General features: G+C 48.6%; 1 protein-coding gene across 2 annotated transcripts in view; it reads left to right on the top strand.

The window, feature by feature from the left end:
- The window catches only part of ice2 (interactor of little elongator complex ELL subunit 2), a 70200-nt gene extending 44229 nt beyond the window's left edge, over positions 1 to 25971 (top strand). Inside the window, exons 10-13 of one of the 2 annotated variants that reach the window (XM_078429759.1) lie at positions 9441 to 9525; positions 16157 to 16207; positions 20407 to 20668; positions 25683 to 25971. In XM_078429759.1, coding sequence (XP_078285885.1) covers positions 9441 to 9525; positions 16157 to 16207; positions 20407 to 20668; positions 25683 to 25895 — 611 coding nt within the window. In that variant the 3' untranslated portion in view covers positions 25896 to 25971. The remainder of the gene's footprint in view (positions 1 to 9440; positions 9526 to 16156; positions 16208 to 20406; positions 20669 to 25682) is intronic. The other variant, XM_078429760.1, reaches the window with a different exon arrangement.
- Positions 25972 to 27577: the final 1606 nt, after the last annotated feature.

Genomic DNA, 27577 nt, shown 5'->3' with positions numbered 1-27577 from the left:
GATCCTGGTGTTTACAGAGCCAAATGCTTGCCAGGTTAGATCTTTTGTTTTTAGTCTTGGGGATGAAACGTGGAACATTCAATCACGGCTGGTCTATCTCTCCCTCCTAACCCCATTCTCCTGCCTTCTCCCCATAACCCCTGACACCCGCACAAATCAAGAATCTATCTAGAGACACAAAAAGCTGGAGTAACTCAGCGGGACAGGCAGCATCTCAGGAGAGAAGGAATGGGTGACGTTTCAATAGACAATAGGTGCAGGAGGGGGCCATTCGGCCCTTCGAGCCAGCACCGCCATTCAATGTGATCATGGCTGATCATTCACAATCAGTACCCCGTTCCTGCCCTCTCCCCATACCCTCTGACTCCGCTATCTTTAAGAGCTCTATCTAGCTCTCTCTTGAAAGCATCCAGAGAACTGGCCTCCACTGCCTTCTGAGGCAGAGAATTCCACAGATTTACAACTCTCTGACTGAAAAAGTTTTTCCTCATCTCCGTTCTAAATGGCCTACCCCTTATTCTTAAACTGTGGCCACTTGTTCTGGACTCCCCCAACATTGGGAACATGTTTCCTGCCTCTAACGTGTCCAACCCCTTAATGATCTTATACGTTTCGAGAAGATCCCTTCTCAGGTTTGAACCCTTCAGGTTGAGACCCTTCTTCAGACTCGACCCGAAACGTCACCCATTCCTTCTCTCCAGAGATGCTGCCTGTCCCGCTGAGTTACTCCAGCATTTTGTGTCTTTCTTCGGTTGAAACCAGCTTCTGCAGCTCCTTCCTACACAAGAATCTATGTATCTGCCGTAAAAACATCCATTGACTTGGCCTCCAAAGCCGCCTGTGGCAATGGATTCCACAGATTCACCACCCTCTGACTAAAGGAATTCCTCCTCATCTCCTTCCTAAAGGAAGGTCCTATGGCTTGCATTCCCCACACTGCTCTCTCTGTTCTCCATGGTGAACACAGATTCAAAGTACTCATTTAGTACCTCGTCTACATGCTCAGAGAGAAAACAGAGACAAGTCTGCAAAACAAAATGCATTAGTGTAAAGCGCAATTAAGGGGCAAGTCCCTGGCAGTGCATGTGGTCGTAGAGTGATACAGCGTAGAAACAGGCCCTTCGGCCCAACCTGCCCACACTGGCCAACATGTGCCAGCTATATCAGTCCCACCTGCCTGCATTTGGCTCTAATCCCTCTAAACCTGTCCTATCCATGTACCTGTGACTGTTAAACATTGGGATAGTCCCAGCCTCAACTACTCCTCTGGCAGCTTGTTCCATACACCCACCACCCTTAGTTTGAGAATGTTACCCCTCAGATTCCTTCTAAATCTTTTCCCCTTCACCTTAAACCTATGTCCTCTGGTCCTCGATTCACCTACCCTGGGCAAGGTTTTCTGTGCATCTGCCCGATCTATTCTTCTCATGATTGTATACATCTCTATAAGATCACCCCTCATCCTCCTGCGTTCCTGGTCCTTAGTGTCCCGTCGCAGAGGTCGGATCAGGGTTGGGCCGGTTAGTTCAAGAACTATAGGAAAGTCGCTGGTCCTGACCCTGGTGGTGTGGGACTTCAGGCGTCTGAACCTACTGCCCGACGGCAGCAGTGAGAAGGCAGCGTCTGGTGTCAAAACTTCCATTGCTGCTTCCCCTCATCCCATGTGTCACAGGTTCACAAGTTATAGGAGTAGAATTAGGCCATTCGGCCCATCGAGTCCACTCCACCATTCAATCATGGCTGATCTCTGCTTCCTAATCCATTTTCCTGCCCTCTCCCCATGACCCCAGGAAGCATGCAGGTTCAGCAGGCAGTGAAGAAAGCCAATGGAATGTTGGCCTTCGTAACAAGAGGAGTTGAGTATAGGAGCAAAGAGGTCCTTCTACAGTTGTACCGGGCCCTGGTGAGACCGCACCTGGAGTACTGTGTGCAGTTTTGGTCTCCAAATTTGAGGAAGGATGTTCTTGCTATGGAGGGCGTGCAGCGTAGGTTCACTAGGTTAATTCCCGGAATGGCGGGACTGTCGTATGTTGAAAGGCTGGAGCGATTGGGCTTGTATACACTGGAATTTAGAAGGATGAGGGGGGATCTTATTGAAACATATAAGATAATTAGGGGATTGGACACATTAGAGGCAGATAACATGTTCCCAATGTTGGGGGAGTCCAGAACAAGGGGCCACAGTTTGAGAATAAGGGGTAGGCCATTTAGAACGGAGATGAGGAAGAACTTTTTCAGTCAGAGAGTGGTGAAGGTGTGGAATTCTCTGCCTCAGAGGGCAGTGGAGGCCAGTTCGTTGGATGCTTTCAAGAGAGAGCTGGATAGAGCTCTTAAGGATAGCGGAGTGAGGGGGTATGGGGAGAAGGCAGGAACGGGGTACTGATTGAGAGTGATCAGCCATGATCGCATTGAATGGCGGTGCTGGCTCGAAGGGCTGAATGGCCTACTCCTGCACCTATTGTCTATTGTCTATTGACCCTTGACACCCGTTCTAATCAAGAATTTGTCAATCCCTGCCTTAAAAATATCCACTGACTTGGCCTCCACAGCCCTCTGTGGCAATGAGTTCCACAGATTATCTACCCTCTGACTAAAGAAGTTCCTCCTCACCTCCTTTCTAAAAGAGTGCCCTTTAATTCTGGGGCTATGACCTCTGGCCCTGGACTCTCCCATCCTCTCCACATCCACTCTATCCAGGTACTGCGGGAGATGAAGGTGGGCCTTGGCGTTGTCCAGCTTGGAGAGGGGGATTGTTCATCTGTGGTTACATCTCACTGTGCCCAGCAAGGATGAAGTGTCCTCTCCATTTGATTTGGCCGCTGAGCCTGGGGGGGGTAGGTAAATGGGAACACAGCCTTGCCCAGCATCTGCGTTCCCCTCTCCACCTGCTAGGCTGATTCCAGAGGACCGGCGTGGCTGCCATGTCTGGGGGCTACTGGGCTGCAGGAGTTGCCGGATGGCGGACGCACGAGGGGTCAGCCGACCGTCTCTGGGGACTCCAGGTCCAGTGGCTTTGGCTCTCCCGGGCCTTACCCACAATGCAGCTGGTGGGACCCACAGGGACGTGGTTGATGGACGCCAGGACGTGCCCACACGCCGGGGGCTCTGCACATCGCATCTCTGGGGGCCAGAGTTCCCCCGGGACCCCCGCGCAGTGTAGCCTGGGACTGAAGGTGGCCCCAGTTACCATGTGTTGCCACGAGGAGGCACTGCGAGAGTCCTGATGATGCAGAGGTGATGTACTGGCAGGGGAGGCCTACAAAAACTGTACAGAAATTGCTAGCCAGCGGCATCTGGATGTCTACCAGGGCACTGGACACAGGCAACACCCTGTGCCTCACGCCACCAACACACTCACCACTCGATCTAGGCCTTTATTATTCTGTACGTTCCAAACTCCAGCACATGGAGTACGCCTTGTATAATAACAGCTTTCACTTGGCTGAGACACAGTATTTTGTGAGGAGCAGCAAAGCTTCTCGTTATCTTTAGACTGTAAAGATACAGCGTTGGGTCCGCGCCGACCAACGATCCCCGTACACTAGTGATCGTACAGTAGTGACCGACTAGTGATAGTACACTAGCACTATCCCACACACACCAGGGACAGTTTACGATATGTAGAAGTCAATTAACCTACAAACCTGCACGTCTTTGGAGTGTGGGAGGAAACCCGAGGTCCCGGAGAAAACCCACGCAGGTCATGGGGAGAACGTACAAACTCCACGCAGACAGCACCCGCAGTCAGGATGGAACTAGGAGGAAAAACTTTTTCACTCAGAGAGTTGTGAATCTGTGGAATTATCTGCTTCAGAAGGCAGTGGAGGCCAATTCACTGGATGCATTCAAGAGAGAGCTAGATAGAGCTCTTAAAGATAGCGGAGTCAGGGGGTATGGGGAGAAGGCAGGAACGGGGTACTGATTGTGGATGATCAGCCATGATCACATTGAATGGTGGTGCTGGCTCGAAGGACCGAATGGACTCCTCCTGCACCTATTGTCTATTGTTTATTGTCTCTGGCGCTGTGAAGCAGTAACTCTACCGTCGCGCCACCGTGCTGCCCCTATGATGCACTGTTGCTCAGTAATATTTGGCTTGGCTGTGACGATCAAAGGCACACACACTTCACCTTGTGCGAGTTTAGACAAGCATCTTGTCGGCTTCTGCCAGGTGTGTCCAGGTTACAGGTATTGGAATGAATTGTGTGAAGAACCGCTCCAGGCTGCTGAACTACGTGGACGCAGCTCTTGGGAACTGTATCAGGAATGAGCTCATTTTGTTTGCTGACAGCCATTAAGTGTTTTAATAGACAGTTTTCTCTCAGCCAATTTGTCTGAAAATATACACCCCTGAATGAACAGCCAAGACAAGGAAAGACAGAGTGCTGGAGTAACTCAGCGGGTCAGGCAGCATCTGTGGAGAACATGGATAGGTGACGTTTCACAGAGTGCTGGAGTAACTCAGCGGGTCAGGCAGCATCTCTGGAGAACATGGATAGGTGACGTTTCAGTTTGGGATCCTTCTGATTTTTTTATTTTGTAAACCAGCATCTGCAGTTCCTTGTTTCTACAGCCAAGACAAAACATAGAAACATAGAAAATAGGTGCAGGAGGAGGCCATTTGGCCCTTCGAGCCAGCACCGTCATTCATTGTGATCATGGCAGATCATCCACAATCAGTAACCCGTGCCTGCCTTCTCCCCATATCCCTTGATTCCACTAGCCCCTAGAGCACTATCTAACTCTTTTAAATCCATCCAGTGATTTGGCCTCCACTGCCCTCTGGCAGAGAATTCCACAAATTCACAATTCTCTGGGTGAAAAAAATTCTTCTCGCCTCAGTTTTAAATGGCCTCCCCTTTATTCTTAGACTGTCCCTGGTTCTGGACTCCCCCAACATTGGGAACATTTTTCCTGCATCTACCTTGTCCAGTCCTTTTATGATTAAAAGATGGATAATCTAGATTTCTCACACACTCCTACTTGCCAGTTGCTCCAAATTTGTCTCATCTGCTTTATCCACATTCTAATCCTTCATTCCAGTATGGCAGTCGGAAGTCTTCAGAAATATGCAGCATCAGAAATTGGCATCTTTAGTTGTTTAGTTTAGACGAACAGCGTGGAAACAGGCCCTTCGGCCCACCTAGTCCGCGCCGACCAGCGATCCCTGCACAATAGCACTATCCTACACACACTAGGGCCGATTTACATGTGCGCCAAGCCAATTATCCTACAGTCCTGCACGTCTTTGGAGTGTGGGAGGAAACCGGAGCACCCGGAGAAAACCCACGCAGGTCACGGGGAGAACATACAAACTCTGTACAGACAGCACCCGTAGTCGGGATGGAACCTGGGTCTCTGGCGCTGTGAGGCAGCAACTCTACCGCTGCGCCACCGTGCCGCCCTGTATAGCACAAAATATCTTCTCAGGAGTTTGGAGCAAAACTGCTTAAAGCAGTAACTCAGTGATGGGTAATGAACAAACAAGGATTGAGGTTGGAACTTTTAGTGGGCAGGGCAGGGTCACGGAAATAGGGAGGGAAAATAATAATATTGATGCTACTCTCTGTATTCCGATGGAAGGTTATCGACCTGATAGGTTAACTCAGCTTCTCTGCACAGATCATGGCGCAGCAGTAGAGCTGCTGCCTAACAGCGCCAGAGATCCGGGCTCCATCCTGACTAGGGTGCTGTCTTTACGGAGTTTGTACATTCTCCCTGTGACTGTGTGGGTTTTCTCCAGGAGCTCCGGTTTCCTCCCACACTCCAAAGGCAGACAGGTTTGCTGGTTAATTGGCTTCCGTAAAATTGTAAATTGTTCCTATTTGTGTGGTATAATGTTAGAGTACGGGGCGATCGCTGGTCGGCGCGGAATCGATGGGCCGAAGGGCCTATTTCCGCGCGTATCTGTAAAGTCTTAAAGAGGCATCCTGGCTTGCTGAGTATTTTGGCATTTTTCCTGGGACAGTTCTGATGCAGCTGCAAGCATTTGAGTTGATTAATATGATTATTACCAGGATGTTCTTCTCCTGTATTCATTATAATGCACATTTAATACACATTTTGTTTACCTTAAACCTTGAACTATTCAAACACAATGTGACTTTACAAAAGCTAATATGGAAAATATATAAAACTTAGAACTGGCTTCCCCAGGGAATCATTGTTGGTCTCTCAGCTGTTTTATATTAATAAATTGATGATGTATTATATGGAAATGTGTTAATGTTACAATGGCAGGTGGAAGAGTATGTTGTGAGGAAGACACACACATAATGCCTAAGGATATTGAGACTGTTGTAGAAACGAGGAACTGCAGATGCTGATTTACACGAAAGGACAGGCTTGTATACACTGGAATTTAGAAGGATGAGAGGGGATCTTATTGAAACATATAAGATTATTAAGGGATTGGACACGTTAGAGGCAGGAAACATGTTCCCAATCAATTACACAATTACAATCACAATAATCACAATCACAATAAAACTTGATTAGCCAAGTATGTTTTGCAACAGACGAGGAACTTCATTTGCCATACAGTCATAACAATAAAAAGCAACAGGACACACAAAATACATTTTAACATGAACATCCCCCACAGTGACTCCTCCACATTCCTCACTGTGATAGAAGGTGAAATGTTGGGGGAGTCCAGAACCAGGGGCCACAGTTTAAGAATAAGGGGTAGGCCGTTTTGAACGGAGATGAGGAAAAACTTTTTCAGTGGGAGAGTTGTAAATCTGTGGAATTCTCTGCCTCAGAAGGCAGTGGAGGCCAATTCTCTGAATGCTTTCCAGAGAGAGCTAGATAGAGCTCTTAAGGATAGCAGAGTCAGGGGGTATGGGGAGAAGGCAGGAACAGGGTACTGATTGTGAATGATCAGCCATGATCACATTGAAGGGCCGAATGACCTACTCCTGCACCTATTGTCTATTGACACAAAGTGTTGGAGAAACTTAGCGCGTCTGGCAGCATCTCTGGAGAATACGGATAGACTGAATTTTGGATCGGGAATCTGATGAAGGGTCCCGACCCGAAACATCATCTGCCCATGCAATCCAGAGACGTTGCCTCACCCAAAATGCTGGAGTAACTCAGCGGGTCAGGCAGCATCTCTGGAGAAAAGGAATAGGTGACGTTTCAGGTTGAGACTATCAGAATGAGGAAGTAACTTAACGGGTCAGGCAACAAGTGTAGGAAGGAACTGCCGATACTGGTTTACACCGAAGATAGACACAAAATGCTGGCGTAATTCACCAGGTCAGTCAGCATCTGTGAAGAAAAGGAATTGGGGACATTTAGCTTCAGACTGAAGAAGGGTCTTGACCCGAAACGTCAGCTATTCCTTTTCTCCAAAGATGCTGCCTGAGTTACTACAGCATTGTGGATCCTTTTGAGAATGTTATGTGAATTCAAAGGATGAAAACAAGGAACAATGCTCTTTCATAAAACGTTGTTGCCTGGGTTCAAGAAAGACCTTGTATCTGTGACTTTGCAACTGAGATTGAGTTGAAATGTTGAACCGAGACTTCATTGGAAACAGGGATTACCAAGGGTAATTTTAGGTGTTGCCTGCCCCAAGATTGCATCTTGTGCTCAGTAAAAACTATCTCAATATCTAAATATTACTGCTGTGGTGATACTGCCTATTCATTGAGATATACATCAACCAATATACATTGCTCAAAGGTGGGTGTTAGAGTTCATGAATGATAGGAGCAGAATTAGGCCATTCGGCCCATCCCGTCTACTCTGCCATTCAATCATGGCTGATCTATCTTTCCCTCTCAACCCCTTTCTCCTGCCTTCTCCCCATAACCCCTGACACCCGCACTAGTCACGAATCTATCTCTGCCTTAAAAATATCCACTGACTTGGCCTCCACAGCCTTCTGCGGCAAAGAATTCCACAGATTCACCACACTCTGACTAAATAAATTCCTCAACTTCTTCCTGAAGGAATGTCCTTTAATTCTGAGGCTATGACCTCTAATCCTAGACTCTCCCACTAGTGGAAACATCCTCTCCACATCCACTATATCCTGACCTTTCACTATTCTGTACGTTTCAATGAGGTCCCCCCTCATTCTTCTAAACTCCAGTGAGTACAGGCCCAGTGCTGACAAATGCTCATCACCTGTTAACCCACTAATTCCTGAGATCATTCTCGTAAAACACCTCTGGATCCTCTCTAGAGCCAGCACATCCTTCCTCAGATATGGGGCCCAAAATTGCTCATAATACTCCAGATGCGGTCTGACCAGCACCTTATAGAGCCTCAGCATTACATCCCTGTTATTCTTCTTTTTGGGTCAGCATTTCTTACAATAGACAATAGGTGCAGGAGTAGGCCATTCGGCCCTTCGAGCCAGCACCGCCATTCAATTTGATCATGGCTCAAATTTGACCGTACGCTCAAAAGAAGTTGAGTGCATGGCCATTATATGAGTTGTTGCATGTGAATTCATGTGATACACCAAATTATTATACTAATATCTCATGTAATAGTGCCTGCTTATTAACAAAATCCCTTGACTGCTAAAAAAAAATACTTTGGAATTTGCTGAGATTCTGAAATTTGCTCCAGAAATTCTATTGCTGGATTGTCTGTTGCTTATTCGGTTTAAGCAACCATTTATTGTTGAGCAGAAATATAAATGGTTCATGCTGAAGAGTGTGAAGAAGTGTCCCGACCCAGAACATCACCCATTCCTTCTCTCCAGCCTGTCCCGCTGAGTTACTCCAGCTTTTTATGCCTCCGGTTTAAACCAGCATCTGCAGTTCCTTCCTGCGTATCACCTGTCCACATTCTCCTGAGTTGCTGTCTGACCCAGTAAGCTATTCCAGCACTTTGTGTCTTCTTTTGTAATCCAGCATCTGCAGTTCCTTGTTTGTACATCGTGTTGACTTTAGTTCAGAGATACAGCACCGAAACAGGCCCTTCGGCCCACCCTGTGTGCCCACCAGCGATCCTCGTACACTAGCACTATCCTACACACGAGGGGCAATTGACAATCTTTACCAAAGCCAATTAACCCACAAACATGTACGACCTTGGAGAGTGGGAGGAAGCCGGAGCACCCAGAGAAAACCCACCAGGTCACGAGGGGAACGTACAAACTCCGTACAGATAACACCCGTAGTCAGTGTAAGAAAATAACTGCAGATGCTGGTACAAATCGAAGGTATTTATTTCACAAAATGCTGGAGTAACTCAGCAGGTCAGGCAACATCTCAGGACAGAAGGAATGGGTGACGTCTCGGGTCGAGACCCTTCTTCAGACTTCACCCGTAGTCAGGATGGAACCCGGGTGTCTGGTGCTGTAAGGCACCAACTCTACTGTGCATCTTTTTAAGAGTTTGTTCATTTCTGCCTTTGACAATCGCCTGTGTTATTATTGATATTGTTTCAGTAAACCCATCCTTGCTATCTTGCAGGACACATTGATGTCTTCACATCCAAGATACTGTTAATTGACCAGTTTCCAGCAGCATCAATAACAGAAAAACTTGGATCTTTCAAGTAAGTGAATGCAACTACATGCTTCGATTGCTGGTTCCATGTTTACTTCTGCGTGTTTTTAGTTTAGTTTAGAGATACAGCATGGAAGCAGGCCCTTCGGCCCACCAAATCCACGCTGACCGATCACCCGACCACACTGGTTGTGTGTTATTTCACTTTCACATCTACGCCCTATGCTTTCAGGTAGAGATGACTGAAAGCTTCAAGTTCCTAGGAGTATATATCATTTATTAGGCCAGTCAGCACCGACCAGCAATCCCCGCACATCAACACAAACTGCGGACAATTTACACATACACCAAGCCAATTAACCTATGCGGCACGGTAGCGCAGCGGTAGAGTTGCTGCTTTACAGCGAATGCAGCGCCGGAGACTCAGGTTCGATCCTGACTACGGGCGCTGTCTGTACGGAGTTTGTACGTTCTCCCCGTGACCTGCGTGGGTTTTCTCCGAGATCTTCGGTTTCCTCCCACACTCCAAAGACGTACAGGTATGTAGGTTAATTGGCTGGGTAAAATGTAAAAAAAAATATCCCTAGTGTGTGTAGGATAGTGTTAATGTGTGGGGATCGCTGGGCGGCGCAGACTCGGTGGGCCGAAGGACCTGTTTCCGCACTGTATCTCTAAATCTAAATAATCTAAACCTGTACATATTTGGAGTGTGGGAGGAAACCGGAGATCTCGGAGAAAACCCATGGGGAGAACGTACAAACTCCATACAGACAGCACCCGTGGTCAGGATCGAACCCGGGTCTCTGGCGCTGCAAGCACTGTAAGGCAGCAACCCTACCGCTGCCCCACCGTGACCATCCAGTTTCCCCTGGATGAAAACAGTTTAAAGTCTCACTACTTATAGAAACATACAAAATTATAAAAGGACTGGACAAGCTGGATGCAGGAAAAATGTTCCCAATGTTGGGGGAGTCCAGAACCAGGGGCCACAGTCTTAGAATAAAGGGGAGGCCATTTAAAACTGAGGTGAGAAGGAACTTTTTCACCCAGAAGTTGTGAATTTGTGGAATTCTCTGCCACAGAGGGCAGTGGAGGCCAAATCACTGGATGGATTTAAGAGAGAGTTCGATAGAGCTCTAGGGGCTAGTGGAATCAAGGGGTATGGGGAGAAGGCAGGCACAGGTTACTGATTGTGGATGATCAGCCATGATCACAATGAATGGCGGTGCTGGCTCGAAGGGCCGAATGGCCTCCTTCTGCACCTATTTTCTATGTTTTACTAACTTACGCCCATGTTATAAGGTCAATCTCCTACCCTGGCCCCTCTCTCAGTCTAAAGCAGTGAACTGCACCCTGTCTCAGCTACCCCTGTGTAAGATTGCCCACCTGCTCTCCTGCCCAAAGCCATTCTCTACAGAATGTCTAATCCATACCTTTCTCACCTTCATATTGATTATCCCAGCAGGTCCCAAGCTCGGCACTGTGTGGCTCGTGGTTTGTATTCATTCCTTAATGACTCCGATTTACAATTATCACTGTCTCCTCTCACCTCAAGGTTTCAAGGTCAGTTTATTGTCACAGGTACCAATTAAGGTACAGTGAAATTTGAGTTACCAAGTGAAAAGCAACAAGACCCACGGCCACATAAAAGTTAACATGAACATCCACCACAGCGGATTCCACATTCCTCACTGTGATGGAAGGCAATGAAGTTCAATCTGCTTCCTCTTGTTCTCCCGTGGTCGGGGCTGTTGAACTGTCCGCAGTCGCGATCAATACCCCCGCAGCCGAGCCGGCAGTTGAAGCCCCCATTGGGATGATCGAAACTCCTATGTCTGGGCGGTTGAAACTCTCTCCGCGGCGTCAGAACTCCCGAGTCGGCCTCTTCTTACGAGAGACCAGAGACTGATGTTCCAACACATCAACTTCAAGAACTGACTGTTCACTTGCTGCCTCATATATCCCACCCCTTGACAGGTGCCATTGTAACAAGATAATCAATGTTACTCACTTCACCTGTCAGTGGTCATGATATTTTGGCTGATCGATGTATAATCTGCTAGAGACTGAGAAATGCGGGCGGGAATGAGGTTGGAAGAGTTTATATAAACAGTCTGCACAACCTTGGCTCATCTTGCCGCTACAAGCAACGCCTTCAATCCGCTGATTCCTCCTGGACCCTCGGGCCATGAGGACTACACTCAGTAGTAGGCTGTGGTGTACTACAGATCTATAGTCTATATCTATCTATAGACTACATAGATAGTCTATATCTATATAGACTATGTATAGTCTATATCTATATACTAAAACTCTTGTTTGTTTGTTTGTTTGTGATCGAACTACAGACAAAACACCACACGATAGCTTGACAATTTTAGGCCCACCTTACTCACCGTTGTCCCTTTAATGGTAAAGCAAGTAGTTTTATTGAAATCGGTGTTATATTTTTTAAGTTATTCACATTTTAAAGTCTAAATCTATCTCGGGGGGAGGGAGGGGGGACGGAGGGAGGGAGATGGGAGGAGGGGGGAGAGGGAGGGAGGGGGGAGGAGGGTGGATAAGGGGGGTTGAGGGGGATGGAGAGGGGGAAGGGGAAGTGGGGAGGGGGGAGGGGAGGGGGGGGAGGAGAGGGTGCTGCACCAATGCAGGAGAGGTTTGGGCCCAACGGGTCCACGTGGTCTAGTACTACTTAAAGTCTTAGTTTAAGTCTAATCCCTTTGACCAAGGTGAGAAGTAGACCCATCACTGTTTATTGCAACATTTAAACCTTTCAAATCAAAGTCTTGGTACACATGACAATAAACTAAACTAAACTAGAATCAAAGCTTTTCACTGTACTTCGACACATATGACAATGAACTAAACAAAAAAAAGCTTTTCACTGTACCTCGGTACATTTGCAATAATAAACCTAAACCTTAAAAGGATTCAATATCATAGTTACTGGCAGAGCATTGAAAGAGATCATAAGGCCATGTGATAGGAGCTGAATTAGGCCATTCGTTCCATCAAGTCTGCTCCTCCATTCAATCATGGCTGATCTATCCTAGCCCCATTCTCCTGCCTTCTCCCCATAACCCCTGACACACGTACTAATCAAGAATCTATCTCTGCCTTAAAAATATCCATTGACGGCCTCCACAGCCATCTGTGGCAAAGAATTTCACAGATTCACCACCGTCTAATTAAAGAAATTTATCCTCATCTCCTTCCTGTTGGAATATCCTTTTATTCTGAGGCTGTGACCTCTAGTCCTAGACTCTCCCACTAGTGGAAACATCCTCTCCACATCCACTCTATCCAGGCCTTTCACTATTCGGTAAGTTTCAAACTCCAGCGAGTACAGACCCATTGCCGACAAACGCTCATCATATGTTAACCCACTCATTCCTGGGATCATTCTTGTAAACCTCCTCTGGACCCTCTCCAGAGCCAACACATCCTTACTCAGATGTGGTGCCCAATGTGAGGAATTGTGGGTGGTACACGTGTAAAATTGGACAGAAAAGGCATTGAAAACACTGAAAACTGAAAACACCGATGCGCTATACAGAAAGGGCCAGAGCAGACTTTATCTACTAAGGAGACTCAGGTCCTTTGGAGTGCAGGGGGCACTCCTAAGGACCTTCTACAACACGGTGGTTGCATCAGCCATCTTCTATGGAGTGGTCTGCTGGAGCAGCAGCATCTCAGCGGCGGAGGGGAAGAGACTCGACAAGCTGGTCAGGAAGGCTGGCTCTGTCCTGGGTTGCCCCCTCGACTCAGTGCAGGTGGTGGGAGAGAGGAGGATGATGGCAAAGCTAACATCGCTGCTGGATAACGACTCCAATCCCATGCAGGTCACTGTCACTGCACTGAGTAGCTCCTTCAGTGACAGGCTCCTTCACCCCAAGTGCGTGAAGGAGAGATATAGGAGGTCCTTCCTTCCCGCTGCTGTGAGACTGCACTGCTTTACACTGTCTTTCTGAAGCGGACTATCAAATGTATTTGCGACAGAACAAAATAAAAAATCTTGGGCGAAGATGTTAATGTCAGACAACATCTGTGCAGAGAACAATAGTTAATGTTTCAGGGCAACGACCTTTCAAAGTTGTATGGAATCATTATAACGGATGTTATAGGTTATTGGGTGTACTTGGCTGTACTTAGTGTAAGTAATTGGACACAGTTACTATAATATTGGAAGATTTCCCGTTCTGCCACAGTGTGTAGGTGTAGTTCTGTAGGAAGGAACTGCAGATGCTGATTTACACCGAAGATAGACACAAAAAGCTGGAGTAACTCAATGGGTCAGGCAACACCTCTGGAGAAAAGGAATAGGTGACGTTTTGGGTCGAGATCCTTCTTCAGAGCGAGAGAAAGGTCTTGATCCGAAACATGACCTATTCCTTTTGTCCAGAGATGTTGCCTGACCCGCTGAGTTAACCGAAGGTGTAGACGATGTTCTGAGACTGTTACTTTATTTTGAGCTACCTGGATCTCCCTGCCCCCCCAACCCCGGGCCACTGATTTTACACCAGGATTTGGTGAGGGATCGTGTACAATATTGCCCGTCTATCACGATTTCTTTCAGTTATGCAAGGCAGCAAGCAGATTGGAAAAGATGATGGCAAAGCAAGGCCTCAGACCAATTTAGGCACAAAATGCTGGAGTAACTCAGCGGGTCAGGCAGCATCTCAGGAGAGAGGGTGGCGTTTCGGATCGAGACCCTTCTTCACACTGATGTCCGGGGATGTAGTCGGAGACAGGAAGACTAGGAGGAGAACTACGCTGGGCCTCCTCCATTGACAGAGTGAAGCCCAGCGCAAATTGGAGGAACAGCACCTCCTATTTTGCTTGGGGGGCTTACACCCCAGCGGTATGAACATTGACTTCTCCCACTTCAGGCAGCCCTTGCTCCCCCTCTCTATCCCCTCCCCTTCCCAGTTCTCCCACTAGTCTTCCTGTCTCCGACTACATCCTATCATTGTCCTGCCTCCTCCCCTGACATCAGTCTGAAGAAGGGTCTCGACCCGAAACGTCACCCATTCCTTCTCTCCTGAGATGTTGCCCGACCCGCTGAGTGACTCCAGCATTTTGTGTCTGCCTTCGATTTAAACCAGCATCTGCAGTTTTTTCTTCCGTCGGACCAATTTATGTGGCGGCACATTGGTGCAGCAGGTAGAGCTGCTGCCTCAAAGATCCAGATACTCGGGTTCAATCCTGACCTCGGGTGCTGTCCGTGTGGAGTTTGCACGTACTCCCTGTGACGGCATGGGTTTCTTCCGGGTGCTCCGGTTTCCTCCCACATCCCAAAGACGTGTGGGTTTGTCGGTTAATAGACCCCTCTGTAAATTGCCCCTGGTGTGTAGGGTGTGGATGTGAAAATGCAATAACATAGAACTAGTGTGTACCAGATTGATCCCTGGGATGGCAGGAACCAGATTGATCCCTGGGATGGCAGGACTTTCATATGAAGAAAGACTGGATAGACTAGGCTTATACTCGTTGGAATTTAGAAGACTGAGGGGGGATCTTATTGAAACATATAAAATTCTTAAGGGGTTGGAGAGGCTAGATGCGGGAAGATTGTTCCCGATGTTGGGGAAGTCCAGAACCAGGGGTCACAGCTTAAGGATAAGGGGGAAGTCTTTTAGGACCGAGATGAGAAAACATTTCTTCACACAGAGTGGTGAGTCTGTGGAATTCTCTGCCACAGAAGGTAGTTGAGGCCAGTTCATTGGCTATATTTAAGAGGGAGTTAGATGTGGCCCTTGTGGCTAAAGGGATCAGGGGGTATGGAGAGAAGGCAGGTACAGGTTACTGAGCTGGATGATCAGCCATGATCATATTGAATGGCGGTGCAGGCTCGAAGGGCCGAATGGCCTACTCCTGCACCTATTTTCTATGTTTCTAAGGAACTGCAGATTCTGGTGTAAACTGAAGATAAACACGAAAAGCTGGAGTAACCCACGGGTCAGGCAGCATCTCTGGAGTAATACAACAGGGGACGTTTTGGGTCGTAAAGAAGGGTCTCGACCCAAAACGTCACCTATTCCTTTTCTCCAGAGATGCTGAGTTACTCCAGTTTTTTGTGTCTATCTTCTAGAACTGGTGTGAACGGTTGATCGATGGTCGACGTGGACTCGGTGGCCAAAGGGCTTGTTTCTACGCTGTCTTTCAATTCAATTCAGTTGAATATGTCGGTGAGATATAGAATCCGTTTGGGCTCCTTCAAAGGATTGTTTCAGACTGACAGCAAACTTCTCCACTTCAAGCTGAGAGTGGACCAGGTTAGAGCAGTGGACCAACTTTGTTACTGTGAATGGTGAAATATTGGCATTGACATAAGTTAACACAAGTGTTCATATACATGTGTAGGAAGGAACTGCAGATGCTGGTTTACACCGAAGGTAGACACAAAGTGCTGGAGTAACTCAGCGGGTCAGGCAGCATCTCTGGAGAGAAGGAATGGGTGATATTTTGGGTCGAGACCTTCTTCAGTCATATACATGCCATGGTATCACAAAATGCTGGAGTAACTCAGCGAGGTCAGGCAGCATCTCTGGAAAGAAGGAATGGGTGACGTTTCGGGTCGAGACCCTTCTTCAGACTGGTTTCACTGTGACAAACATTTGCTTTCTGTTCCCATTCTCTATTGTTGTGATTTTTAACGCTACCCTTCCTTGTCGTTGCAGCCCCGTCAACTCTGTGAACATCCTTCACCATATACTGAGGAAGCTGACGAGGTGAGTGGTGTGTGATGCCCAGCCCTTGTGATGTGTTCATACAAAGCACTCACAGTCTTGGGCCTGACACCATGGGCAAACCTTGGTCCAGTGTGGGAGACAGTGTACGATATGGACAATTTACTAGTGGCGGGGTGGAGGGGTGGGGCAACAGAATGGGGGGCATCTTCATAAGATCCTTCTTACACATTTCATTTGCTCCACTGCAAAATTTGCTCAAGGTTTGTCAACTTTTCAGTTTAGTTTCGTTTAGTTTAGTGATACAGCGTGGAAACAGGCCCTTTCGGCCCACCGGGTCCACGCCGCCCAGTGATCCTCGCACATTAACACTATCCTACATCCACTAGGGACAATTTTTACATTTACCAAGCCAATTAACCTACAAACCTGCACGTCTTTGGAATGTGGGATGAAACCGAAGATCTTGGAGAAAACCCACGCAGGTCACGGGGAGAACATACAAACTCCGTACAGACAGCACCCGTAGTCGGGATGGAACCCGGGTCTCTGTCGTTGCATTCGTTGTAAGGCGGCAACTCTACCGCTGCGCCACCGTGACCGCTCTTTCTTCAGATCGGGACAATAGACAATAGGTGCAGGAGGAGGCCATTCAGCCCTTCGAGCCAGCACCACCATTCAATGTGATCATGGCTGATCATTCTCAATCAGTTCCTGCCTTCTCCCCATACCCCCTGGAGTAACTCAGCGGGTCAGGGACCTTTCTTCAGACTAGGGAATGCACAGCTTTTTGGGAAAGTATTTACCCCCCCACCTTGACTGGAGACACAGTGCCTTTGCCATATCCTCTGGTGTCACTTCCTTCTCCCCCTCTCCACCCTGATCATGGGTGAAGGAGCCAGGGACTGATTACCACACAGCACCGTGTCCTTGCTGGTCCTGGGGCTGGTATTTGGCTCTTCAGTGGGTGGCTGTGAGTCTGCTGGGAATGCCCTTCCTACCACCGGTCTCCTGCTCTTTTTTTTATATAACCAAAAATAATTTATTTATCTATTTACAATATTATGTGCAATACTAAATTAATCAAAACAAATCGCACGGTGGCGCAGCGGTAGAGTTGCTGCCTTACAGCGAATGCAGCGCCGGAGACCCGGGTTCCATCCCGACTACGGGCGCCGTCTGTACGGAGTTTGTACGTTCTCCCCGTGACCTGCGTGGGTTTTCTCCGAGATCTTCAGTTTCCTCCCACACTCCAAAGAGTTTGTAGGTTAATTGGCTTGGTAAATGTAAAAATTGTCCCTAGTGGGTACAGCATAGTGTTAATGTGCGGGGATCGCTGGTCGGCGCGGACCCGGTGGGCCGAAAGGCCTGTTTCCGCGCTGTATCTCTAAACTAAACTAAACTAAACTAAACTAAACTAAACTAAAACTAAACTAAACTAAACTAAACTAAACCCACCACCACAATACAAGCAAAATTAATATTCTCAAATTATTATATAAGAATGTATCTTATTAAGGATGCATTCAACCCCCCGCAGTGCCCAACGGTCCCGGAAACCCCCCCAGGGTGCCCGTGGACAGCGCGTGGCCCCTCACCAACACCACCCGGGCGCGGACGGACGTAACCCCGGAAAAGGGGCAGGCAGCCGGCTCGGGCAGAGCCCTCTTCCGACTGGTGCCGTGACTCGCGGATGGCCAGCTTGGCCAGGCCCAGGAGCAACCCAACCAGGACATCTTCAGCCCCCCCACCCTCTCCCCTACGCACAGGGTGTCCAAAGATGAGGGTGGTGGGTGAAAAGTGCAGCCAGAAGGCAAAGGAGCAGCCCCTTTAGATATTGGAACAGGGGCAAATCGCCAGCTCCTGTTTGCAGCACCACACCCTCACTCAGCAGAGACACAGTGCAGTCTTGTTGATCTGCTGTCCTGTACAGGCACGTCACGGCAGTCAAAGATAGACACAAAATGCTGGTGTAACTCAGCGGGTCAGGCAGCATCTCTGGAGAGAAGGACCCTTAAGGGTCTCGACCCAAAACGCCACCCATTCCTTCTCTCCAGAGATGCTGCCTGACCCGCTGAGTTACTCCAGCATTTTGTGTCTACCTTCGATTTAAACCAGCATCTGCAATTTTTTTCTTCCTTCACAGCAGTCAGACTTGAAAATACATGTTCTGAGGAAGATGAAATACTACGCTTTGTTCTGAATGATGTAGCGGAACGCTGCTGATATCTTGACAGTCTTTTGATCAAATATTTCAGTTCCGATCCCTTTAAACATCCCTCGCTCAACCCCAGTGTGTTTCGAGTTCTTTGATGAACTTCTCGGAGCTCTCTCGGTTGCTCAGAGGACTTAGGATTTTTAGGCATTCGTTTATTCAAAGTTTTACAAAATTACAAATTATACACCGATCAGCCAAAACATTATGACCACTGACAGGCAAAATGAATAACATTGATTATCTTGTTACAATGGCACCTGTCAAGGGATGGGATATATTAGGCAGCAAGTGAACAGTCAGTTCTTGAAGTTGATGTGTTGGATGCAGGAGGAATGGGCAGGAGTAAAGACCTGAGCGACTTTGACAAGGGCCAAATTGTTACGGCCAGACGACTGGGTCAGAGCATCTGTGAAACGGCAAGGCTTGTGGGGTGCTCCCGGTCAGCAGTGGTGAGTACCTACCGACAGTGGTCCGAGGAGGGACAAACCACAAACCGGCGACAGACAGGGTGTTGGGCGCCCAAGGCTCATCGATGCGCGGGGGCAATGAAGGCTATCCCGTCTGGTCCGAACCGACAGAAGGTCGACTGTGGCACAAGTCACAGAAAATGTTAATGGTGGTCACGGGAGGAATGTGTCACAATACACAGTGCATCGCACCCTGCTGCGTATGGGGCTGCACACGGAGGGCCAACAGCATATTAGGCAGGTGGGCATAATGTTTTGGCTCATCAGGTCATAATGTTTTGGCTGATCGGTGTATGCATGTTATTGTATTAATGGGGCTGTTAAGGTGCAGCAAGGAAAAAAGGTCATTGTTCTGATGGTGGTATGTCTAACAATTAAACACTTTTGACTCATTTGTACATCCTCCAACCTCATCTACTGTATCCGTTGTTCCAGGTATATCGGCGAGACCAAGCGCAGGCTTGGCGATCGTTTCACTGAACTCCTCCGCTCAGTCCACCTAGGCCTACCCGATCTCCCAGTTACTAAACACTTTAACCCCCCCTCCCACTCCCACACTGACCTTTCTGTTCTGGGCCTCCTCCACTGTCAGAGTGAGGCCCACACACAACATGGACGAACAGCACCTCATATTTCCCTTGGGCAGCTTACAGCCCAGCTGTATGAACATTGATTTCTCTAATTTCAAGTAACCCTTTCATCCCCAGGGTGGCACGGTGGCGTAGCGGTAGAGTTAGGAAAAAAACTGCACATGCTGGTTTAAATCAAAGGTAGACACAAAATGCTGGAGTAACTCAGCGGGTCAGGCAGCATCTCAGGAGAGAAGGAATGGGTGACGTTTTGGGTCGAGACCCTTCTTCAGATTGATTTAGGGGAGGGTGCGGGAAATCCAGCCCCCAACCCTGACATCAGTCTGAAGAAGTGTCTCGACCCAAAACGTCACCCATTCCTTCTCTCCCGAAATGCTGCCTGACCCGCTGAGTTACTCCAGCATTTTGCGTCTACCTTCGTAGCGGTAGAGTTGCTGCCTCACAGCGCCGGAGACCCGGGTTCGATCCCGACTACGGGTGCTGTCTGCACGGAGTTTGTACGTTCTCCTCGTGACCTGCGTGGGTTTTCTCCAAGATCTTTGGTTTCCTCCCACACTCCAAAGGCGTACAAGTTGCAGGTCATTTAGCTTGGTATAATTGTATAAATGTAAATTGTCCCTAGTGTGTGTAGGATAGTGTTACTGTTCCCCTCAAACACTGATTACACCGTGAGAGGCAGGATTTGCAGACTACAATGGCTCCTTTGCGTACTACACTTCAGTATAGACGATTTGAACGGAGTGGTCCATCTTGTTCCTCTAGTATCTTTGCTCGCCACCACCACTGCTGGCTGCTGTTTGACCAAGAACAATTTAGTTTAGAGACACACAGAGAGGATAGTGTTAGTGTACGGGGATCACTGGGTGGTGCTGGCTTGGTGGGCCGAAGGTTTTTGCGCTGTATCTCTAAACTAATCTATGAAGACTCTCCCAGTAACAGATGCTTCTCTCTCTCTTTACCTCCCAGCCTGCCGGAGGATAATTACTTGCTCAGCCACTCTTCAGGGGACTCGTCGATCACCGTGTATCGGAGGTCTCTGGGAGGGAGGTTCACCAGGGCAGCCTACAACCTCCACGCCACGCACAGCGCCCTGCCGGCGGAACCGTCCACGCTGTCTGTGCCCTGGGTGCCACTGGATCCCAACGCACTACTGCCCTATCACATCCACCACGGCAGAGCCCCCTGCACCTTCCCGCCCAGACCTGCGGACAGCACCCACGCCCCAAAGGTGAGCTTCCTCGCTGTTCACTACCACATCCACCACGGCAGAGCCCCCTGCACCTTCCCGCCCAGACCTGCGGACAGCACCCACGCTCCAAAGGTGAGCTTCCTCGCTGTTCACCTGTGCTGGCAGAGGCAGAGCGCACACCACCAAAGATACTAGAGGAGCAAGATAGACCACTCGACCCTAACAACCGTCGTACGTCACGGCGCCATTTTAGTCGGCAGAAACTGGCTTAAAAAGAAAAATAACAGAAATCTGTGAATTGATAGATGAGATATATTCTGCATTTTAATGGCATCATCACATATACTGTTCCTCCAAACGCCACCAAAGATTAGCAAATTTGCAGATGAAACAAAGCTGGGTGGTAGTGTGAACTGTGAGGAAGATGCTATGAGGTTGCAGGGTGACTTGGACAGGTTGTGTGAGTGGGCGGATGCATGGCAGATGCAGTTTAATGTAGATAAGTGTGAGGTTATCCACTTTGGTGGTAAGAATAGGACGGCAGATATTATCTGAATGGTGTCAAGTTAGGAACAGGGGACGTACAACGTGATCTGGGTGTCCCAGTGCATCAGTCACTGAAAGGAAGCATGCAGGTACAGCAGGCAGTGAAGAAAGCCAATGGAATGTTGGCCTTCATAACAAGAGGAGTTGAGTATAGGAGCAAAGAGGTCATTCTGCAGTTGTACAGGGCTCTAGTGAGACCGCACCTGGAGTACTGTGTGCAGTTTTGGTCTCCAAATTTGAGGAAGGATATTCTTGCTATTGAGGGCGTGCAGCGTAGGTTTACTAGGTTAATTCCCAGAATGGCGAGACTGTCATATGTTGAAAGACTGGAGCGACTAGGCTTGTATACACTGGAATTTAGAAGGATGAGAGGAGATCTTATCGAAACGTATAAGATTATTAAGGGGTTGGACACATTAGAGGCAGGAAACATGTTCCCCATGTTGGGGGAGTCCAGAACCAGGGGCCACAGTTTAAGAATAAGGGGTAGGCCATTTAGAACTGAGATGAGGAAAAACTTTTTCAGTCAGAGAGTTGTGAATCTGTGGAATTCTCTGCCTCAGAAGGCAGTGGAGGCCAATTCTCTGAATGCATTCAAGAGAGAGCTAGATAGAGCTCTTAAGGATAGCGGAGCCAGGGGGTATGGGGAGAAGGCAGGAACGGGGTATTGATTGAGAATGATCAGCCATGATCATATTGAATGGCGGTGCTGGCTCGAAGGGCCGAATGGCCTCCTCCTGCACCTATTGTCTATTGTCTAATGTCTATTGTCTATACTAGAGGAACAAGATAGCCCACTCGACCCTAAAAAACGTCGTACGTACGTCACGGCGCTATTTTAGTAGGCAGAAACTTGCAGAAACTGGTTTAAAAAGAAAAACAACAAAAATCTGAATTGATAGACGAGATATATTCTGCATTTTAATGGAATCATCACACAGACTGTTCCCCCCAAAACACTGATTACACAGCGAGAGGCGGGTTTTGCCGACTAAAATGGCTCCTACACTTCAATATAGGCGATTTCAACAGAGTGGTCCATCCTGTTGCTCGAGTGTCTTTGCTTGCCACCACCACTGCTTGGCGGCTGTTTGACCAAGAACAAGTTTTTTTCAGTTTAGTTTAGAGACACACAGAGAGGATAGTGTTAGTGTACGGGGATCGCTGGTCAGTGCGGGCTTGGTGGGCCGAAGGGCCACCAAGCCCGCACTGACCAGCGGTCCCTGCACACTAACACTACCCTACACACTCTAGGGACAATTTACATTTATACCAAGCCAATTAACCTACGAACCTGTACGTCTTAGGAGTGTGGGAGGAAACCAACAGGAAAGATCTCGGAGAAAGCCCAAGCAGTCACGGGGAGAACGTACAAACTCCGTACAGATAGCACCCGTAGTCTGGATCGAACCCACGTCCCTGGCTCTGAAAACGCTGTGAGGCCGCTGACTTGATCCACAGTCTCTGTGCCTTGAGACCGTATGTAGTGTTGTCTGACTCTACCTCCATCACCCACTCGGTCAGTGGGTTCCAGATTGCAACCACCCTCTGGGTGAAAATAAATCTTCCACAGGCCCCGTTCTCATCCTCCCACTCCCTACCTATCTGTGCTCAATAATTTTAGAAACCTTTGCTACAGTATATAGTTTTCCTTTTCCACCCTTTTTTTAATGTCGCTCATAATAATATCTTGGAAGTCTCTTGCGATGAGGCCACATAGAACAAAGAACAGTATAGCACAGGAACGGGCCCTTCGGCCCACAATGTTTGTGCTGAACATGATGCTAAGTTAAACTGATCTCATCTGCCTGTACATGATCCATATCCCTCTACTCCCTGCACTTGCATGTGCCTGTCTAAAAGCCTCTTAAACGCCATTATCTGCCTCCACCACCACCCCAGGCAATGTGATCCCAGCCCCCACCATCGTATTACAAAAACACTTGCTTCGCACAAGGGCGGCACGGTGGCGCAGCGGTAGAGTTGCTGCCTCACGACGCTTGCAGCGCCGGAGACTCAGGTTCGATCCCGACTACGGGCGCTGTCTGTACGGAGTTTGTACGTTCTCCCCGTGACCCGCGTGAGTTTTCTCCGAGATCTTCGGTTTCCTCCCACACTCCAAAGACGTGCAGGTTTGCAGGTTAATTGGCTGGGCATATGTGTACAAAATAGAGCCCAGTGTGTGTAGGATAGTGTTAATGTGCGGGGATCGCTGGTCGGTGCGGACCCGGTGGGCCGAAGGGCCTGTTTCCGCGCTGTGTCTCTAAACTAAACTAAACTAAACTAAACATCCCAATTAAACTTTCGCCCTCTCACCTTATTGTTATGTCCTCTAGTGTTGGGCGTTTCCATTGTGGGGAAAAGGGCTGTGATTGTCTTTTCAGTCCGAGAGTTGTAAATCTGTGGAATTCTCTGCCTCAGAAGGCAGTGGAGGCCAATTCTCTGAATGCTTTCAAGAGAGAGCTGGTAGAGCTCTTAAGGATAGCGGAGTCAGGGGGTATGGGGGAGAAGGCAGGAACGGGGTACTGATTGAGAATGATCAGCTGATCACATTGAATGGCGGTGCTGGCTCGAAGGGCCGAATGGCCTCCTCCTGCACCTATTGTCTATTGTCTTCCCTACCTATGCTTCTTAATTTTATACACTTCTATCATGTCTCTCCTCAACCTCAACGTTCCCGAGAAGACAATACAAGTCTATCCAAACTCTCCCTCTAGCTGAAACCCTCTAATCGAGGCAGCGTTCTGGTGAACCTCCTCTGCACCCTCTCCAAAGCCTCAACATCCTTCCTGTAATGGGGTGAATATTGAATGCCCCGAACTATGAAGGCAAGAGAGAACTTAAAAAATAAGAACAGAGCGACCACTTTGATGGGATTCAACTACTGGGCCCTCAGCAGCTGGCAGGAGATACCTGAGCAGATATTGTCGACAATTGTAGAAAGTTGGTGGATCAATATGCTTAGAGGTGTGGAGGATATTATCTTTAGTCTTTAGAGATACAGCGTGGAAACAAGCCCTTGGTCCCACCGAGTCGGTGCCGACCAGCGATCAGTTCACCAGTTCACTAGCACTATCCTACACACTAGGGCCAATTTACATTTTTTACTGAGGCCAACTAACCTACAGAACTGTACGTCTTTGAAGGTTGGGAGGAAACCGGAGCACCCGGAGAAAACCCACCCGGTCACATGGAGAACGTACAAACTCCGTACAGACCCAATATTGACATGGACTAACTTTGTGCTAAAGACTTAGATGGGAAGGAATGTGCATAGAAACAGAAACATACAAAATAGGTGCAGGAGGAGGCCATTTGGCCCTTTGTGCGAGCTCTGGGGGCTAGTGGAATCAAAGGATATGGGGAGAAGGCAGGCACGGGTTACTGATTGTGGATGATCAGTCATGATCACAATGAATGGTGCTGGCTCGAAGGGCCGAATGGCCTCCTCCTGCACCTATTTTCTATGTTCTATGTTCTACAAGCTAGCTCATGTGAGGATCATTCAGCAGATAGGAAACTGTTGCTGAATCTGGTGGTCGGGGTTTTCAAGCTTTTGGAGCCTCTGGGAGGTTTGTAGGTTGATTGATTTTGCATCATTGTAAATTGTCCCCAATGTGAATGTGGGCTAGTGTTAGTGTGCGGGTATCGCTGGTCGGCGCAGACTCGGTGGGCCGAAGGGCCTGTTTCCGCGCTGTATCTCTAAACTAAACTAAACCCAACCATGACACATCCGGGCTGCAGAAGCTGGACCTTCCAGCTGTTACGTGTTTGGAACTAAAGCAGTGTTGGCCCCCATATCTGTGGAAAGATGTGCTGGTGTTGGAGAGGGTCCAGAGGAAGTTTACGAGATCCCAGGAATGAGTGGGTTAACATATGATGAGCGTTTGTTGGCACTGGGCCTGTACTCGCTGGAGTTTAGAAGGATGAGGGGGGACCTCATTGAAACTTACCGAATAGTGAAAGGCCTGGATAGAGTGGATGTGGAGAGGATGTTTCCACTAGTGGGAGAGTCTAGGACCAGAGGGCACAGCCTCAGAATTAAAGGACGTTCCTTTAGAAAGGAGAAGTGGAAGAATTTATTTAATCTGTGGAATTCATTGCCACAGAAATGCTGTGGAGGCCAAGTCAATGGATATTTTTGTTTGGAGATTGATAGGTTCTTGATTAGTACGGGTGTCAGGGGTTATGGGGTGAAGGCAGGAGAATGGGGTTGAGAGAGAAAGATAGATCAGCCTTGATTGGAGTGGTGGAGTAGACGTGATGGGCCGAATGGCCTAATTCTTCTCCTTGAACTTATGAACTAATGTGCAACACATTGGTTTACTTCAGGCACTGTCTGAGCTTGCAGTTAGTCCAGGAGTAATTCCTGGCAGTTCACCTTCTTCGAACGACTAAAAGGGAAAGGAAAAGCTTTGTGTAATTGTCTGAGCCTTGCAGCTATGTGGGAGGGTTGTGCACTGGGATTTGACAGTGTGGAAACTCTTATCTGCCGTTGTATTCGCAGGTGGGTGGGGCGAAAGCAAAGAGAGACATTCTTGCCCCAGGAGGGGCGGTTACCACGGGGACAAAGAGTCAACACTTCCCGCCAGCCCAGCCCAGCCAGAAGCAAGGCCCAGCACCAAAGAAAAGGAGGAAGAGAAGGAAGGCACAGAACCGGGTGAAGCGGAGGCAGGGGATGCAGAAAGCACAGCGAGCTCAAGCCAAAGCCGGCCAGTGAACGTGGAGGGCAAACAACTGCAGACGCTGGTTTAAATCGGAGGTAGACACAAGATGCTGGAGTAACTCAGCGGGTCAGGCAGCATCTCGGGAGAGAAGGAATAGGCGACGTTTCGGGTCGAGACCCTTCTTCAGACTGATGTCAGGGGAGGGGGCGGGACCCGCCCCCTGACATCAGTCTGAAGAAGGGTCTCGACCCGAAACGTCGCCCATCTTTTCTCTCCCGAGAAGCTGCCTGACCCGCTGAGTTACTCCAGCATCTTGTGTCCACCAGTGGATATGGGTCGTGTGAAGAGGCTCTCAACCCAAAACGTTACCGATCCATGTTCTCCACAGATGCTGCCTGACCCGCTGAGTTACTCCAGCACTCTGTGAAATCTCGCCTATCCATGTTCTCCACAGATGCTGCCTGACCCGCTGAGTTACTCCAGCACTCTGTGAAACGTCACCGATCCATGTTCTCCACAGATACTGCCTGACCCGCTGAGTTACTCCAGCTTTTTGGGTCTCTAACATGGGAAGTGAGTCAGACTCCAGCTCTGTGATTGCTCAGGACATTAGCCCTTCCTGGTTCAAATGCTCACACAACGCACGCCAAACCATGCCAAGCCACGCCAAGCCAAACCATGCCAAGCCAAGCCAAGCCACGCCCTCTCCTGGACAGAGTTTTGCTTTAATATCAAAAAATACTTTATTCAAGTAATAAATATTTACAAAACATCTTCTTTTCAAAAACCCCATCTGACATTCCCGTAGGTTATACATTCAATACATATATTCATTGCCAGATTTACACAGAATCCCTTCCCTTATTTGGAGGGGCGTCTCTCTCCACCACACCCTACCCCCCATGTCCAGCAGCGGAAGGACCCTAGACTGTGGTCCTCCCCCACAGGGCCTTGGTGTTGGCTGCACCGAGCTTCAGTGCATCCCTCAGCACGTACTCCTGCAGTCTGCAGCGGGCCAGTCGGCAACATTCCCCCACGGACAGCTCGCTCCGCTGGGAGGTCAACAAGGATCGGGCAGACCAAAGAGCATCTTTCACCGAGTTGATGGCCTTCCAGCGGCACTCGATGTCAGTCTCTGAATGCGTCCCTGGGAACAGTCCGTAGAACACAGAGTCCCTGGACAGAATGTGATCCAACACACCACACTCTCCAGCAGTGGATCCTCCTTGGGGATGACTTGGGCTAACGTGCATCTCACACCTTAAGGAGAGGGTGGACGGACTAAATGAAGCCTGCCATTGATTTCACACACGTGGAAGGTTAAAGTGCCCTTGGATTCACCAGGAACTGCAGATGCTTGAATCTAGAGCAAAACCACAAAGTGCTGGAGGAACTCAGCGGGCCAGGGAATGGGCAGGCCGTTTCCTCCACAGATGCTGCCTGACCCGCTGAGTCTTTGTGTTTAAGTTAAAGTGCTCATTCATACGTTCTAGGAGCAGAATTAGGACATTCGGCCCATCAAGTCCACTCCAACATTCAATCATGGCTGATCTATGTTTCCCTCTCCACCCCATTCTCCTGCCTTCTCCCCATAACCCCTGACACCCATACTAATCAAGAACCTGTTAATCTTCGCCTTGAAAATACCCACTGACTTGGCCTCCACAGCCGTCTGTGGCAATGAATTCCACATATTCACCACCCTCTGACTAAAGAAATTCCTCCTCAGCTTCCT

This window comes from Rhinoraja longicauda, chromosome 38 (assembly GCF_053455715.1).
Source record: "Rhinoraja longicauda isolate Sanriku21f chromosome 38, sRhiLon1.1, whole genome shotgun sequence".
Lineage (NCBI taxonomy): Eukaryota > Metazoa > Chordata > Chondrichthyes > Rajiformes > Arhynchobatidae > Rhinoraja > Rhinoraja longicauda.
This window is presented reverse-complemented; position numbering and strand designations above follow the sequence as displayed.